This window comes from Carassius auratus, chromosome 21 (genome assembly GCF_003368295.1).
Source record: "Carassius auratus strain Wakin chromosome 21, ASM336829v1, whole genome shotgun sequence".
Classification (NCBI taxonomy): Eukaryota; Metazoa; Chordata; class Actinopteri; order Cypriniformes; family Cyprinidae; genus Carassius; species Carassius auratus.
The window spans coordinates 6,556,372-6,575,600 of record NC_039263.1 but is presented as its reverse complement, the minus strand read 5'-3'; the positions used below and the strand labels follow the sequence as shown (position 1 = coordinate 6,575,600).

Genomic DNA, 19,229 nt, shown 5'->3' with positions numbered 1-19,229 from the left:
ACTACAGTTCAGCAGTCATTCTCAGTCCATCTACGCAAAGAGTTGGATTGTGCTCGACAAGGTGCCTAAGGGCAGGGGCGTGACGGCTGAGTGTGTGCATGCGTGTGTGTTTGCGTGTGTGTGTATGTGTGTACAGGGAGGCGACTCCTCCTGAGTGGAGCCGCTAAACTGCCACAGTTTCTCCCCCGAGGAGAGGCGCCTTTCATCTCCCCGCTCACTGGCGCCTTCACAAACCTCAGATTGTCTGTGAAATCACCCTGCTTAATAAACGCGCTGAGGCTCCTGGGAACGTCAAGCTAGCAGAATCTCACCCTGCAGCATTCGTGCACATATAAACACACATAAAGACCAGTCCAACAAGCAGCTGATTGCTGCTCCAGCTATTCATTACAAGAGAAGAAGGGTGGTGTTTATTTTAAGTGTGATTGCACAAATACCCTAAGTGTCTTGGTTACAAACAATTCCCCCCTTCTAGGACAAGACAAAAAGCAATCCGTCTCTGTTAAATGCCTTATTACTGTACAGTTTCTGAGCTTCAGTGTCCACAAGACATACAATTTCATGATAAATACATTTCCTTTCTCTCTCAGAACGATAATTAGCTTCACTTTGAAACTAATTTTCATGTTTGAAGAGAAAACACCCTAATGCTTTCGTATGCAGTTTACTGCCGTTGCCAGGAACAAATGCTTTTTTTTCAGTGAGATTAGATGGCGTGCAAAAGAAATAGCAGGCAGCAAATGGCAAAATACCTTTTTTTTAAAAAAGGAAATAATAACACTCTAATTCATACCTTGGATAGTAATGATACATTGCATTGTAATGCCTCAAGCACATTTTCTTGTATTTGTCTGGGCTGCTGTTTAGTTATTCTGACACATTGTACTGTTTGTAGGCCGCAGAATATACTTTATCAATAGTGAAGCATCTTGGCTTGTGCAGGATTGTGATTTTATGTCAAATAAACATGCTGGTACTGCAGTAAGAAATAAACGTAAAGTTAAGACATTAGCTGAAAGCAGATGCAGATCACCAAAATGGAAGAAAATGCTTGAGGGATTTTTTTTTTTTTTTTTTAAGTAACTGTTTTCAACATAAAAATGCCACATTTGTGGTGATAATCTGATATAATAATTTGCATAATTGTCTCAGTGGTTGGTAAAAACAACTGTATAAGAAACTGTCAATCTGATTTATTAAGAATTAGAATTAACTCACTGAAGACTGTTTGTTTGGATAGTGTGAACTAACAGAACTACATACAACGAACTACATATATATATATATATATATATATATATATATATATATATATATATATATATATATATATATATATATATATATATATATATCCTTTAAGTGTTTCAGCGTCTACTTCACCATAAAAATTTGCAATTCACACACACAATTTACTCTACATTTTTATCTTTGTTTCCTATTAGTTAATAGCTTTACATACCAAAATTCCAGAATTTTTTGCTAAATTTGTCGCTGTCATTTTGTCAATCATAATGATGGATACTTTATTGCAAACTCAGTAAGCCAATCACGAGTAATAGAACGCTCTGTCTAATTCAGCAGCCTTCTCATTGGCCAAAAGTTCTACCGTCGCCGTGTGCTGCTGAGCAACGGAGCGCGCGTCTTGATTTGGCAACGCTCTGATTGGCTGAAAGTTCTGTTGTGGACGCGTGCTCCGAGGCATCAAAGGCTTCATGCTTTTTGCATGAGACTTCAGAGTGACTTTGAAGTACGTGCGTCCAGACGCTTGTCGCGAGGAGGATGTCCGCGTCCGCGAGCTTGAAGGAATCAGACGGAGATCGAGACATGGAGCAGCGCAAAAGCCAAGTGTCAAGACACCCATTCAGCGTCGAGTCTCTTATATCTAGCCACAAAACCAGTAAAGACTTTGAAAGACGGCGCGAGGATGTATCCAGCCAGTTTGCTAAGACTGAGATCAGAGATTCTTGTGGCTCGGCTGGAATACAAAAGCACTTTATGCAGACCTCACCCGTCAAATCGGAGTCCCCAGAGCCGGATGACTGTACACCATGGGTTATGAACTCTAGATTCGCTCAAACACGTAAGCAATTTAATTTTCTGAACGAACTGCTTAAAATGCTTTAAATTAGATTAGATAAATTACGACAGGGTATATTATCGTCACAAAAAGATTCCTTCCTAAAACGACCATTTTGGTTCATAACTGATAAGAGATCTAAAAAGTGGCAATACTGTCTTCTTAATTTTTCCATAGCCGACATCATATTTCATGATTAGCTACTTCGTATTATCAAATTTGCAACTAAAACTAATACATGCTTAATAGACTGTGAAAGAATACATTTAATGGAAACTAGAGAAAGGGCCCACTGCTTTGAAAACATAAAATCAAAAGCAGTTTCATATTTAGGAGAACTCTGATTTAATTAAGAACATAACACTAGTATAAAGTAAAAAAAACAAAAAAAACAAAAAAAAAAACAATCTGATTTAGACGTTTTTTTTTTTTTTTTGTAATTAAGCAGAATATGTACATTAGATGTCAATATCGAAATATTTATTAAATATTACAAAAATTATATTATAGCTTTGTTTTAATTTTACTTACCCCCTACCTTCACTTTTATCATAATCATTATACAATTTATGAAAGTAAAACACATTCACATGCTTACATTATGTATACTTGTATAAAGTTTTTTTGTATTTTATTTGAACTATGAAAACACTAATTACATTAGTTTAAAATCTATTTTTGACCAACCTAAAATCTACAAGAAATGTAATTAATGATTACATTCTGCTACACTTACTTCTTTTCAGGCCAGGTAAGTTCCTGTCCTCTCCGCAAGCACAAGACCAATCGTAAACCCCGTACGCCATTCACCACCTCACAGCTCCTGGCCTTGGAGCGAAAGTTCAGACAGAAACAGTACCTGTCCATTGCCGAGCGAGCAGAATTCTCCAGCTCCCTCACCCTCACAGAGACCCAGGTGAAGATCTGGTTCCAGAACCGACGGGCCAAAGCCAAGCGTTTGCAAGAGGCAGAGCTGGAAAAGTTCAAACTGACTGCCAAACCTGCCCTCCACCCCAATTTCAGTTTGCCTCTTCCTCTTGGAACCCAGCTTCATTCGGCCGTCTCACTCTATGGCCAGTCGTATCCCTACCAGAGGCCTTTATTGCCTGTTGCTCCGGTGGGACTCTATGGAGCACCGTTAGGGTACAGCATGTATCACCTCGCTTGAGAAGAAGTGCTACAGTATGGACTAGTACTGATCTGTGGATGTACAGAAAGACAATGTTTACAAACCTTGGATTTCCAAGTCTGAAAAAAAAGCAGCAACCCCCCAAAAATACATTTAGTATTTCATAATGTGCCTTCACTCACGTAAACATAAAATACATGAAATAAAAAGCAGGGCATTTTACCACACTTTTTTTCCACTGACTGAAAGATCAAATTTGACTGTGTGGATGGATCATTCTGTTGCCAAATCTTTTGTAAATATATTTGTGTTATACATCTTTGTGTAATATATTGTAAAACTAATTATTTTGTGTACAAAATACTGAGTTTAAATTCCACTACAGTTAATGTTGATGCATTTTTATCCTGTGAGAAAGTGTTCCGACCAGTTCATTACGCATTGTTTTTACTTTAATTGCTTTAAGTGACGGACAATATTTTACAGAGTTTGTTTTTGAACCAAATTAAACGTCAAGCTGAATGATTTTATATGATAAATGCATTGGTGTGTTCACACTGAGAAAAATGTATGAATTTCACAGTGATATATGCAAAGATGTTTCTGAAATTAGCCACGTGGAACTAAAATGTGGAAGTTTATTTATCTGGCCACATTTTTATATACTGTATATATATTTATACAATAATTATACGTCACTGAAATCTGACATGTACAGTAAACTGCATTAGGCAAGCAAACACAATAGCATTTGTTTACTGAATTAGTTTATTAAATTAATATTTCTGTTTCATGTTTGAGAAAGTATGTGAGAGTTTTCGCAGTCACATTTATATTCATAATATTCTCTGTATTCATTTGCTTTTTTTAAAGCAGGTAACACTTTACAATAAGGTCTCATTTCTTAACCTTTTTATTCAAATTGCAAAAAGTTATTAAATAAATAAATATTACAGTAACTACTGAACTACTGAATCAGTGCAGGTGGTTCCCAGGAATGCTCCTTTGTAAACTAGCAATACATTCTTGCATAATCATTTTATATGAATTATACTATTAAAAAAATCAAAGTAAAGCAATTTTCTGCAAGGAAGCTTTTGTATTCATTTTCATTAACAAACATTATGCATATTAGAAATTTGAGCATAGGCTCAACATGTATATATATTATATCTAAATATGAACAATTTATGACTTTTATAAACATGGTCATTGCTTAAATAATGATTTGTTAAAAATGAAACATTTATAATGTTATTATTGAAAGTTATGCTAAAATGTTACCGATTAGTTCAGTTTGACCTCTTTACTGCCTTGTTACTGCTTGTTCATTAAATTGTGGCTCTATAAATGGGGACGTTCGAGGGCCCATTTTACTGCTTACGCGTGACTTTGATGCAATCAGGAAATCATTTGGTCAGCACTTTACTCCAGAGCTTCCTTTAATCATAACACAAACTCAGTCATGCTAATCAAACGCAGAGTCACTAAAGTGTTCGCGGATGTGTTTTATAATGTCGACTTTGAGCCACTTACGAGAGTGCAGTGAATCTGGGCAAATTGCCTGATCCTGTTCCTGTGGTGTAAAAAAAAGTCTAAAGACTCTCTGAAGCTAAGTTCACAAAGTTGTTCAGAGCTTGTTTAAATACCTGACACATATCAGTAAGTGCAGTGGGTTCTATTCTTTCCATCTCATTGAAACAAATCTGAAAGATCCATTTCAAGACTTTACCGTCAAGTTTTGTTTGTGGTCTGAGAGGTCAAATATCAAATTGATTAATATATATATATATATATATATATATATATATATATATATATATATATATATATATATATATATATTCTTGAAATTAAATGGGGGTGGACTTGGCAATAGTATTTAATTGCTGGTTTTCCATTCGATCAGATAAATATATAAAAAGAATTTAAAAGGGGAAAAATTGGACAGTTTAGAAATTCACTATTATTCTTTTTTACCCATGGTTCACTGCACATTAATAAACAAACAAACAAACAAATAAATAAATAAATAAAGTAGTCTGAACAGAGCGGGTAATGGTGCCAGACTTAGAAAAATAGAGATGGGGATTATTCAAGTCAAGATTTACTACACTCCCAGATGAAGTATTCAGAATTCTTATAATGCATTAATTACCAATGACAAAGTAATTAAATCAGACATTACATTAATCTCCTTTATTGTGGCGTGCAAGCCCTAAAAAAGGTATACTGTTGATGCTGTGTGCACAGAATGTCCCAGATTCAGCCTGAATGTAATTTGACATATTAATGATGATGACTGTATAGAGTACACTTAGGCCAGGAACATGTTGTCCATGTTTAATACCGTTCCTTTCATTCTTCTCTTGATTTAGACCTCCTCTGCTGGTTACAGGGAGAACAACACCATTGTAAGATACTAATCAAAATAACTGGGTGTGTGTACTTCCTTGTGGCATTCTCTTGTATCTTATGCATTCCCAGTCAATTTTCTTTTTCTTTTCTTTCTTTTTTTTATTTTTTTGCTTAATGTGGTGTTTATGATTATGAAAAAAAAAAAAAAAATAGGCTATATTTTATATTTATTACTCTATAATAAATATATATAGAGTAATACTCTAATATCATGTGCTGCAGCCATTAGGAATGAATTTTCCTTAAATGTTGGGTACATGTCAGTGCACACACCTAAAAGGTTAAAAAAAATATTTTAAACAACTATCGATGCATACAGGTGTAAATAAAGTGTTTTTGCATGCTTTGCTTGAAATAAAATTAACTTTGGTTGCATGTCCGATTATTATCACTATATTTTAGTTTATTACACATTAATAGCATGCTTCTATTCATCAAATAAAACCAAATAATCAGCACATAAGATGAAGTTGACAAATGTTACACAGGCATCTTGGATTAAGCATAACTGCATTTAGTATATGATGTTCAATCTAACTGTAGATAGAGATTTACAGAGGAAATAAAGTAAAAATCCTCCTCTAGGTTTCTGATGAAGCATACTGCCAAATGAAATGCAATCATCTAAGTCATCTAAATTGGATGTAGAATTAATGAAAACTGCCCAAACACACAAGCTTTATCATTTATATTTTAGGCCTTGGCTAGCTGTTGAATGCTTGTCTCGTCCTGACTTCATTAGTCAGACGGCTTGCTAAAGGTACAAGTGCACTGTAAAAATTAGCCCTTTAAATAAGGATCAACTGCTTTTGGTTTTTAGTTACCACTGAGGCCTTCATATTTAAGTGTACTGGAACATTTTCAAGGATTAAATTATTATTTTTTTTTTATACGGCTATTAACTTTCACTAATGTTTTTTAGAAGCATGTTGTGCCGGGTGATGCATCATGCTGTCATAAGTATAAAGGTTTTTTTGGAACCTGTGGTTTCATGGAGAAACATCCATGGAACATTTTCATTCCACAAAGGTTCTTTAAAGTGAAAAAAATGAAAACGTTATTTTTTTTTTTGGCAGTAACTACAGCAATAACCAACAACAGCAGCAGATCTATTCCACCAAGACCAAATACATTAACATATGTCAAATCCATAACCATGCTAAAATCTTCAGAGAGTTGTCATGAGTGAAATTTGAGTTTATTTTTTAAAGATTAAGTTTTTTTTTTCAAGGCATTGCTAGATACAAGTGTTTCCTGACATATTATTTGTTTTGCAAAGATTGGATTACAAAACAGTGTATTGCACAGTAGGTATTGAACTATATCTTATGATTTTAAATCAGTATTTAATGATCTCAAAGTAAAAATAGGTACTAAAGTCTGATTTTGTGGTGGCTGTGGTCTAAAATTTAATTATTCTAATTTTATTTCAAGTTATAAAGGAATTTGAAAGTCTGGCAGCAATCAGTCTTGAGTGCTACTGTAAGGTTAACCCTGATTGCTTTAAATGATTGAAAATAATTCAGAGCTGAAAATATTCATTAGACTTTTGGAAAAGTAATCGAAATGTAATAAAATGCAATTAGATACATTACTGTAATGGAGTAATTGAAATAGTTACACTACTTATTACACCTTAAATAGGGTAATTAGTAATCTGTGACCTATTACATTTCCAAAGTCAACTTCCCTATAAACAGTAATGCAAGACAACTTCAAAGTGTCTCCATTAAAATCTTTGAAAATTTTGCCACAGAGTCCAGTTGTTCTAACATGGTAGCAGCAGGCTTGCCCAAACTTTGGGTAAGATGTATTCCGTCGCCATGTCCCCAAACAGCTCCTGAACTCATTGTGATCCCCCCGCTGCCCGCAGCACTTCAAATCAATGCAGCTGCCACGGAATGTGTCTGCCTCTTGCGGGAAGGGCACTGGGAGAGACAGATCACACATCTATTTAGCTTACGTAACATAAATGCGCAGACCAGCTCGGTGAGTGAACAATGCAGCATCTTGCACTGAGTGAGGTAGGCATAACGACACACAACGTGTTTCATGTGACGTAAAGATGGATTAGCCTCATCTAACAAAAACAGAAATGGCTAATTCCTTTATGGCTCCTGGCTGGATTAAATTTCTGGCACACTGCTCAGTTTTTAGGTGAAACTAGTGCAGATATGCCAGTGCTAGCCATTTCTAAGCTCCCTCTGGAGGGATTGTAAATTCATAAGGAAAATTAGTCTACATGACACTGTATTTTGGGAATGGACGATTTAGCTGCTACATACACTACAGCTTGTCTAGCGGAAGATGACTTAATCAGATTTCTTGCGCTGTGAATGTCAGTATGAGTCATCAAGAGAAGAAAAAAAAAAAGCTTTGGGGCCTTTGTGGATATGATGCTGTTTAATAACACGAAGGCCAACAGATGGCAGTATACCAGCAATATTGGGCAGCTGTAGAAAGACTATTTTATACAAATTATACAATGTCCTTTCATTTCAGACATGTTCAGAATAGCATGATATTACTATTATACTTATATACACACTATTTTCTTATCCATTTTATAAGTATATAGGCTGCATATGGTATATGATGTGTGCTGCAGGGAAATCTTCTTCACGCATTGAAAACCAGGATGACCTTTTTGTTCAAATGTGCAGTATATAACACATCACACTGCATATAATATTATATCCCCGATAATTCTTATTGTCCTTGCATATTTTTTTTTAATATTCTACTTGTAAAACGTAGTAGACATTATACAGTATGTAGGTATGCAGTAAGGATATTCCATTGTAACTTGGCATATCAGGAAAACACAGACATTGCCGAATCATTAGTTTTAGCCCAGATAAGATATTTGTGTGTGTGTGTTTGTGTATGTATCTCCAGGGGAAGTCGTGGCCTAGTGGTTAGAGAGTTTGACTCCTAGGGTTGTGGATTCGAGTCTCGGGCCGGCAATACCACGACTTAGGTGCCCTTGAGAAAGCACTGAACCCCCAACTGCTCCACGGCACCGCAGCATAAATGGCTGCCCACTGCTCTGGGTGTGTGTTCATGGTGTGTGTGTTTGTTCACTGCTGTGTGTGTGTGCGCACTTCGGATGGGTTAAATGCAGAGCATGAACTCTGAGTATAGGTCACCATACTTGGCTGAATGTCATGACACTTTCACTCCTGAACCAGAGACCAGCCAGCTGTAATCCCGCTGCCATAATAAAGCAGCCAATCAATGTCACGGAGCTAGGAGTTGACAGCGCAACAGACCAGGTGTATGAGCCGGCATCCACCAACTCCACTCTTTTGGCTTCACCTCGTCACTACATCCCTCTGGCTCTGTCAGGCTCCTCCTTCCCTCTGTCTCCACCTCCATCCTCAGTCGCTCCGGCTGTGCAGCGGTCTTCTGATGCCCCACCGTCACCTAAGCCTTCTGCTCCGCCTTTGCCCTCCGGATCCGCGGCATCACATCTTGGGCTCCTCATCCACCGGCTCAGTCTCTGTCAGTCGACTCCACTATGGTACTATACTCCATGCTCCCTATCCATTGCCTGCCCCACGTCCGCCTCCTGTACCCCCACCCTCCCTCTGCTGGACTATCTCTCTCAGTGCTAGGACGCACTGTTCTGGGAGGGGGCAAACTGTCACAGTCATGGACTTCTGTTCCTTAGTGTTATCCCTATTTGGTCATGTTCTGTTCCTAGTTTAGTTAATTGATTAATCCCCACCTGTTTCCATTCTTCTCATTACTTTCCTTGTTTTTAAAATTACCCTGTCTGCTTAGTTCCAGTTTGTCCCCAATCAATGTGATGTTCGATTATTTGGATTTGTGTTTGGATGTGCCCTTTGGTCTCCCGTGATCATTAAAATTCTTATTTGTTATCTCCTTCCTCAAACGTTTTACTTAGCACACCTACACGTGTTACAAGTACATGCTATTTTGCTCATGTGCATCAGCGCTTGTGCCTGTTTTAACTGAACCCTTAAAACACCCCAGAGCTTTGCAAGATCAATTTGCCATATGTGCCACTCAGACATGACTGCAAGGTCAGCTGAGGCACAGAACCACACTACAGACAGCAGAGCGTACCATCACTTATAACACCATATTACTCAAATAAACCGACAGATCCTCTCTCAGACATATGATAATTTGCAGAAATCTGCAGACGATTTACATATTTACTGTCAGACAGGAAGGGACAGACAGTGTGTTAGACAGGGCAATGTTTGAGGTGCACGCTGGCATTGGCTAGACTGTTTTGGCTGAAAATAATGACATTTAAATGATGGTTACTCAAACATGGATTTTGTGAGTGTGATTTGTGGTAAGAATACACCTGCAATGAACAAATAGTCAGTGAGTCTTGTAAGCTATAGTTCACAAAAACATTATTTATGATTTGTGAGTTATTATTTACATTATTTAGGTTTTTCTGTATGGCTCTATATGGAGTTTTTGCTATTTTTTGACTATTTTTCTATGGATCAAAAAGCAATTAATAATAATAATGATTATAATAATTATGTGTACCATATGGATTATGTTTATTTATTTATTTTATTGGATTCATTCATTCATTTGAACTATATACAACAATTTATAAAGAAAAAGAACAGGTTTGGAAGGAAGGATTTAGTCTGAATTATTATATCATGTCGACGTGGGTTGAAAACGGGTAAGAGACTTGTTTTCTGCAGTGCTGTGATGTGGATTAAGATGGATTTAGAAAACAGTGAAGTTCATGTCCTTCAGAAGACAGGATCAAGACTGAGCACCTTTGACACATTCCCCCCCCAAAAAAGATATAGTGTCTCACATTTGATGATCTTCAGTATATGTAGCCCATGTGCCTGTAACAGATTTTCTGTCACATCTCCTGACATTCAATACAATCAAAGACTGAGGTTAAACCGGGGTCCACAGGGGTCAATCCTTTGCTCACCCACAAGTGCTGTTTAATCCAGCTTTTACGTTATTTGTTGTTGCAATGCTGCAGTCTTCTACATTAGATTGAGGTAGGGCCCAAGTAGTTTGCCTCTACCAGGAGTGTGGATTGTCCAATGAATAGCCTCATGTTTATTTGTATTATACACAGCTCTCATTAGCATCACATTAGTAATTTAATAAAACATATCTACACCACTGTGCAAATAATTTTATCACAGAATAGACCTGCTTTTCTGTTGCACTTGTAATTCACATATCTATTAGGGTTTATTTGTTTGAATGTGTTTATACATACATACAGTGTGTGTACAGTATGTGTTCAGTAGAACCAAAAATCTACTAAAGATATATATACAGTATATATATATATATATATATATATATATATATATATATATATATATATATATATATATATATATATATATTTACATTTATTTATTTACATTCAATCATTTAGCAGACGCTTTTATCCAAAGCAACTTACAAATGAGGACGATGGAAGCAATCAAAAACAACAAAAAGAGCAATGATATGTTAGTGCTATAACAAGTCTCAGTTAGATTAACACAGTACACGTAGCATGGGCTTTTAAATATAGTAAATAAAAAGAAAACAGATAGAATAGAAAAAAGAATAGAGCAAGCTAGTGTTAGAAGTCTTTACACACACACACACACACACACGCACACACACACAGTTGCATAATAAATGAAAAGAAAATAGAATAAAAAAAAGATTAGGAAGGTAGTTAGATTTTTTTTATTTTATTTAAGAATTGAATTAGAATAGTGAGTGTTAAGATTAGAGGGTCAAATAAAGATGAAAGAGATGTGTTTTAAGCCAATTCTTGAAGATGGCTAAGGACTCAGCTGCTCGGATTGAGTTGGGGAGGTCATTCCACCAGGAGGGAATATTTAATTTAAAAGTCCGTAAAAAAATCCTTCCGTGACTTGCTGCTTCTTTGGGATGGCACAATCAAGAGACGTTCACTTGCAGAACGCAAGCTTCTAGAGGGCAAATAAGTCTGAATTAACACTTTTTGGAAAATGGGTGCAGAGCCAGTGGTAGTTTTGTAGGCAAATATATATGAGAAAATAGCCATCTTTAGTAGATTTTTTTGGTTCTTCTGAACAGTGTTCCATCTCTCAAGGCTGTTAGAATGTATTCCCATATCTTTCTCTACTTAAATTGTATCACATCGAGAACATAGCCAGAGGCAAACCTGGTATTTATTTTGCAGGGATTCCATAATTAATAACTTAAGACTCACATCTCACTGCCTTTCTGGAAGCGCCATTCCTGCCATAGCTCGGGATTAAGGACACAAAGCATGGAGTGATAAATATGGAGCATATTAAGTCATGGAACGAGGATATGTTCCAGATATTTGTTATTGTGCTACTGTTTTGGTAAGATAAGCAGAAAATATCTGACTTACGATTGGAGTCACGCTGTGAAACATGTTCTGAATTCTAATTCAGCCATCAAATCCATCTGACTTCATTTTCAAAATATTTCCTCTCATTTATATCTCTTAATCAGTCTTTTTGTTTCTCGTTGGTCCTCCCTCTTTTTCTTCACCTCCATACAGTATGTTCACTTACCGTAAGCATTAAAGCTGCAAACATTAATATTCTCAAAAATGTATTGATAATCTATTACTTATGAATTGTGATGGCTCTCTTAGCTGTGTGAAGAGGAATCATAGGAATCACAACAGAATCACACCCATTCTGAATGTAATAAGGGAACGCTTTTTTGACCTCTGAAAAAAGTGTGTAATAAAGTATAAAATATCACTTTAAAAGTAAGAAATAAAGAAAGCCATATGGGTTTTAAACAACATGATGGTGCCGGAAAAAAAAAATAGGGTGAATGGTTCTTTGAAGTCCTATGAGCTATGAAAAAGTAACCCCAGGGAATGCCAATTTTTCTTGGGCAACCATTGCGGCATTCACCATAAGTTCTGATCTTGAACTATTTTCCTTCAGTCTAATGAATATCATTACCTGCATGAGGAGAAGTGAACTTGTTTAATCCCCTTATTTTTAGCTAAGTGATAAATACAGGCTTTGGGCCGCAGATAATACTCCAAGGCTCAGCTTAACACAAGAGGTCATAGCCTTAAACTGCCAAATCGATCTGAACAATGTACTCCGAGTGTCTGTACTCTACAGCAACTTCCTCATTAACCCAGTAACACCTTTCCTCAACGACTAACGACTAATGGATCACTGAACACACACACGCAGGACCGAAAGCATGGTTTGGGAGGGGTTGGTATCTCCCAGTATGATGTTTTTTATGTTGTTTGCAATTAAGGTGATCCTCCACTCCCCGTCGCGACTTTATTTTTAACTCACCGTTATCTTTTGTCGGTGGCATGAATAATTGCCTCAGCTGATGGGGAGCCAACTGGGAATTGACCGGGAACCCAATCTGTTTCCATTATGCTGCTCTACTTCTGCCAGCGGCCTCCCGCCACGGCATACCATTACCGGTTCTGAGCCTCAGCCTCTGAGCCATGGGAGGCCGGTGAAATATTTACAGGAATACCTCTAGCAACCCCTTTACATCTCTTAGCTGACAGTTTGCGCCACAGCTAGCAACCTCACCCTCCGCTGCAGAACTAGGCCTGGGATGTGACATTACTAAATGCTTAGATGTTTTGAGGTGATCCCCCTAACTGATTTGAAAGGTAACCTACTGTACTGCAAGCACTGCACAATTTTTTTGTTTTTTGGTTTAATAACTGAGGCAAGAGACAATGTGTTTAGCATTTAAATTCCTTCACCCATTTCACAGAACTTACATACTCTAGAAGTGAAACATCTTTAGGGATCTCTATTACTATTCTTGGGCTCAGGGATTTTTCACATGTCCTTAGCCTGATGTTCAATTTTGTCCCATAATTTGTGTCTTTTGTGCTACAGACCTCAGCTATTGTTATTATTTTTAAGTGTTTTTCACATGGCAGTTAACAAAAATAAAAACACGGAAGGAGAGAACCTATCCATAAGGATCACAGAAAAACTCTTGTTTGCATCTTCAGTAAAAAAAAAAACAAAAAAAAAACAAGAACACAATCAGTAGTAAAACTTACAATAAGAAGCAATCCACATGTGACATATAAAGTCATAATTATGATAAAATACAATTCAAAACTGACACAGTACATACATAATATAGATATAGACATAGATACATAAAATGAGATTAGCAAATAAAAGACATGCCGAGATATAAATTCACATTTACATGATATAAAGTTACATTGTGAGCTAAAATTATTGGCACAGTTATGACAAAACAACATTGCAATTACGAGCTATAGACCTTGTGTAACCCTGCCCTTTTCCAGCACTGCACTCGTTGTCTTCTTTTTCAAACATTACAACGCCACGGTAATATTCGTTAACTCTACAATAAGTAAATCCACTTAATTAATACTCCAAAAAATAAGTTAAACACAACATTCTAAAGATAGCTGTGCGCTTGTTTTTTTTTTTTTTTTTTTCAAAGTTATGTTGGGAGAAAAAAAAATACAATTATGAGCTAACCATTTCACTGAATGCTTGCACTAAACACTTATACTACACTGTATACGCTTTACTGTACAAACTAGAAAATATAGAGAGCAAAAAAAAAAAAAAAAAATAATAATAATAATAATAATAAAAAATAAATAGAAAGATCGTAACGTTTGTTTTTCACTGTTCATCTACACAAATGATTCTAGTTACTCCTAATGGGTGTTCACAATCCCTGTATCTCTTGATGTGATTTTATTTTGCTCCAGGAAATTTTATATCTCACAATTGCAACATTATATCTATTCTGAATATGACTATTCAGAAGTTCTATGACTCTATTCTAAGAAGTATGGACCTGTATTAAAAGCAAATTGTGGTAAAATAAATAAATAAACCTTCATAAATATTCCCTAGTTCCCAGTGTTAACATTATTTTCACCAACTCTGAATAAAGTTGCAAGTATGTGATATAAAATTTCATTGTGAGATTTAAAGTTGCAGTTAAAGAGCAAATGGTATTTTATAGTAAAAAAAAAAACCCTGCTACATTTATATAACGGTGTTGATATTTGTGCTTCTATTAATAGCTCCTACATGTAGTCGTGGGGGGCAGTCAGCATTTTAGTGATTATGTGTTTACACGCTTAACTGCTTAATATCATAAGATCTTAGAAAGCAACTGCTATGGCTGATCAGGCTCAGTGTGAAAACATAAAGAACTGCAGGAACATCATTCCTCTAAGATTTTTGCTATTATTAAATTGAATCTGGTCAAGAAAACCGCTCTTTGCCAATAAAAGTTATAGGGTATTTTTCTTGTCACTAAATTTGAACCACAATTTGTTAGATGGTTATACTCCTATTGATGTTGTCTTTTCATCTGAACTTCACAATGTGTGAGATTTATTCCATCTCAACAGTTTTGATAATAATCTCTCTCTCTCTCTCTTTTCTCTCTCTCTCTCTCTCTCTCTCTCTTCTTTCTCTCTCTCTCTGATTTTATGTTGGATATATGTTTACCATGGATATACTGTAGATGTAGATGGTAACAAATACTGTTTTTATTTAAAAGTCAGCATAACATGAAAATAATTTAACATGTTTAATCAAAATCACAACTGGATCTTTGACAGACTTCTCTCTGGAGATGTATACTTGACATGTGGTTTTATTAACAAAGTTCGGGAGGAGCACGATCAGATAATCATCCAATTTGGCACAGGTGCATCTTGTTTAGCTACCGTATTTTCCGGACTATAAGTCACACTTTTTTCAGTTTGGCTGGTCCTGCGACTTATAGTCAGGTGCGGCTTATTTATCAAAATTAATTTGTCATGACCCAAGAGAAATTAACTAAGAGAGTGAACCAAGATAAAACATTACTGTCTACAACCACCAGAGGGCGCTCTATGCTGCTCAGTTCTCCTGTAGTCTACACTGAAAACATAGAGTGCCCTCTCGCGGCTGTAGACGGTAATGTTTTCTCTTGGTTCTTGGTTTTAAATAAATGCGACTTATAGTCCAGTGCGACTTCTATATGATTTTTTCCTCATCATGATGTATTTTTGGACTGATGCGACTTATACTCAGGTGCGACTTATAGTCCGAAAAATACGGTAATCATCTTAACTAGCACACAAGCGTAAATATATCCAGTCTTCCTATCTCCTGTCCCACGACAGTTTTTCAGCATCCTTCCTCCACCCCAACTCCTCACTTCTAATCTATTTATCCCAAATTAGGGATAGAGGGAGTTATTTGGGTTCGGGCTATGCTCCGGGCCCGGACCCCTCCCCCAGGACAGCACGCCAAAATATGCCTCCTATTCGCCTTCAGATTAGATGTACGGGTGAACTCGTGAATTCCCCAACTATTTAGGGGCTGTTTACACGACAACGCCTTCAGCCAAAAACTGGAAACTTTTTAAGCGTTTTGACTGTTTACATGACAATGGCATTTTGGGGTCTGAAAAGAGTGGAGATGATAGTAGACTTCAGGAAAACCCCCCTGCTCTCCCCCCACTCACCATCATGAACAGCACTGTGTCTGCAGTCGAGTCATTCAGGTTCCTGGGCATCACAATCTCTCAGGACCTGAAGTGGGACATTCACATTGACTCCATTGTGAAAAAGGCCTAGCAGAGGTTGTACTTCCTTTGCCAGCTAAGGAAGTTCAACCTACCACAAGAGCTGCTGAAACACTTCTACTCCGCCATCATTAGCCGCATTTCCACTGTCGGGCCAAAAGCGAGCATGCTAGTGTGTGCCAGGGCCAGTCGCATTTCAACTGTCACTTCCGGTGCTTGATTGTACCACGTTGGTGGTTCCTCTGGGCCAACAGCCTGGGTTTTTTGGCCCGATGGTAACCGACAAAAAGCCGGCCAGCTGGGGCTAGAGGAGTGATTATGAACAGGCAGAGTTTCTCCGCATCTGGAAAGTGTCAGCGCCGCGGATCATTCAATAAAGCTAACAGCTAGAACACCAGCATTAAAAACTTTTTAAGGCCTCTGTGCAACAGGTCCGAGGCTATTAGCCCTGTCCCGCCCATTTAAAGCACTGCCTTGCACTGGCACGACAGTGGAAAAGTGGCTATTGAATCCATCCTCTGCACTTCAATAACTGGCTGGTTCAGCTCAGCTACCATGATCTCAGAAGACTACAGGGTAGTCCAGACTGCTGAGCGAATCATCCCAATAATCATTTCAATAATGTATTTCTTGTATGTATAGGTGTACTGCAGATGATATGTATTTAATATAATGTAATAATATTTAGTATTTTCACATCTAGGTGGATTAATTTACACTACTGTCTGTTCAAAATAAATAAAAATAAAATGAGCACAGCAGATGTTTTTCTCCCGTTGTACTGAAACACATCTAATCATGCCTGAACCGAGGTATGTACTGAACCGTGATCTCTATTTACTGTTCCACCCCCACAACTGATGCATTCAAACTCATCCTTGTCCTACATTTCTTCTTTCATGATTTTCAGTTTTGTGCAATAATATCTACAATAGGAAATAATTATATTTCCTTTAACAATATACAAGACTTACCTTCCTCTGCAGGGTAAACTCAGCTGTATATTTAAAAAATAATACTTTTTTTTTTTTACAGTAAATGCACTCTGTTTTCAAAGGGTACATCATCTCCCACCTTCTTCTGCCAGAGTTTGTGATAAAGTAGCTTGTAATGTTGAACTCCCTGTTGCAAAAACACCAAATTACCAAAAACATTGCCTTCAAATTGTTACGAAGTCAATGTTCGAACACCACCGCTAATGCTAATTAAAAAGGAAAGAGTTCTGCAGGACACCTTTCAGGCACAAAACCAGAAATGTAAATTCAGACTTTTGTTTCCATAGAGACATAATCAATTCAGCTTTCACTTTGGTAAACGTTACCAGCCCTTTAGCAATAAATGCAATGGAACAGCAGTCATGATTCACTCAATAAACTGATAAATAAGTAAATAAACTAATAAATAAATAAATAAAGCAAGCTTTTGGTTGGATAAAGCCTCCCACCCAGAACACTCAATTGGATCTTTGAAAAGAGATTCAAAATCCTTTGGTCCAAAGCTGTAACTTCCTTTTGTTGTCCACAGCCTTTGTGTGCCCTTTATCACCCATCTGCCATGATTAGGCCATTTAAAATTGGTTTCATGCATATCAGTTATGAATAATAACCAATAGGCCACGTTTTGCCATGTTATTTAATTGTATTTTCCCCAATCACTTTGTTAGAACAGAGGAAACCGGAATGAATTCTGCTTCCATGCGTGGCACAATGCTTAAAAAGTGAAAATGACTTAAAATAAAAGTGTCAGAAAACATCAATGTCAAGCCCTCAAAGCAAAGCAACTTGAAATGAAGTGCATTTCTCTAGAAACCACAGGGGAGAACAGACAGAGAGATGTACAAATCAGTGGTTATAGGGCACTGACAGATGCTCCGTGCTTCCAGAAATGTTCTTAAGGGAATGATGACTGGTAGAAAAGGCAGTATGTGGTCTCATCTGTTAGAAACACAAATTAGGAGCTCTGACATGTTATATCAGTACTGCAGGTATAAATTACCAATAAAAAAAATCGATGCTTAATGGGCCTTTGGAAAGCTGATGAGTTAAAGATGAAGGATGACTGATGTCATGCTACACTGAAAAATTGTGTCCATAATTTGCCTTGTTCCTTTTTACTTTCAAAGCGACAAATGGCCCAGGCATCTCTTGTGGCATGAAATTTGCCCCCGCGCTCTCTTAGCATTCATTTGTCCTTACGGCTTGCTGTTTAGAGGACTGTTGAGTGCACTCTTTTTGCACATGGCATTGGCAGCCTTTGACCTGTTGGCCTCCTCATTTTTCACATTCTTTCGAAAGCCTTTTAGAGTATCTTCTTCCAACCTTAAAATGTAGGCCGTCTGTTTCCTTGAGGCTAAGTCATGCTGGCCCATTTACAACCATGTGAAAGCTGCTGTGGTGCTCATTGGTTTCTCATCAAGCACTATCTAGGAACATCACAATCAGAGAGGAACACTAATTTTTCATGGAATGACATGAAAAATGGACATCAGCTTCTAAATCATAGCTCAACATACTCTGGAGCTTTTCCCCAATGTCAGCATTTGTTAAATGCAGCCCAAGCTGTTTGCTGACTGAATTTGCCATCCAAACATACCAAAAACACCTGGAGCGTATAAATAAGATCTTCGGCTGAGCTCAGTAGCAGTTTTTTCTCAGCGTCTGTCATACTTGCTACATCAGCAACCAGTCAGTATCATACTTTAAAGGAATAGTTCACCCCAAAAATGAAAATTCTATCATTATTTACTCACATATGCATTGTTATAGAAACTTGTATGACTTTCTTCATTCTGTGAAGCACAAAAGGAAAGGTTTAGCAGCCATTGCTCCTCATATATAGTACTATGCAAAAGTCTTAGGCCACTAGTATTTTCACCAACAATTTTTTTTTTAAGTCAATTGTTTCTATGTTTTGCTGTAGTGTCGTGTGTCAGTAGTAAATATCAGTTAACATACATATATATACACTTCCAAATATTATTTTTGCCATTAAATGTAATAATCCAGTGAGATTTTGGTTAGCACAAGG

General features: G+C 37.0%; 1 protein-coding gene across 1 annotated transcript; it reads left to right on the top strand.

Moving 5' to 3' along the window:
• The first annotated feature begins 1,700 nt into the window (after nucleotides 1-1,700).
• Nucleotides 1,701-3,739, top strand: LOC113038337 (homeobox protein MSH-D). Its single transcript, XM_026195659.1, has 2 exons — nucleotides 1,701-2,083; nucleotides 2,827-3,739. Exons 1-2 carry the CDS (start codon nucleotides 1,783-1,785, stop codon nucleotides 3,246-3,248), a joined length of 723 nt encoding a protein of 240 aa, XP_026051444.1. The 5' UTR covers nucleotides 1,701-1,782; the 3' UTR covers nucleotides 3,249-3,739.
• Nucleotides 3,740-19,229: the final 15,490 nt, after the last annotated feature.

Bases quoted from the DNA above. Each gene is read 5' to 3' on its own strand.
- LOC113038337 (XM_026195659.1), top strand. From the start codon at position 1,783: ATGTCCGCGTCCGCGAGCTTGAAGGAATCAGACGGAGATCGAGACATG. The intron at 2,084-2,826 runs GTAAGCAATTTA...ACTTCTTTTCAG, and splicing joins CTCTAGATTCGCTCAAACAC to GCCAGGTAAGTTCCTGTCCT.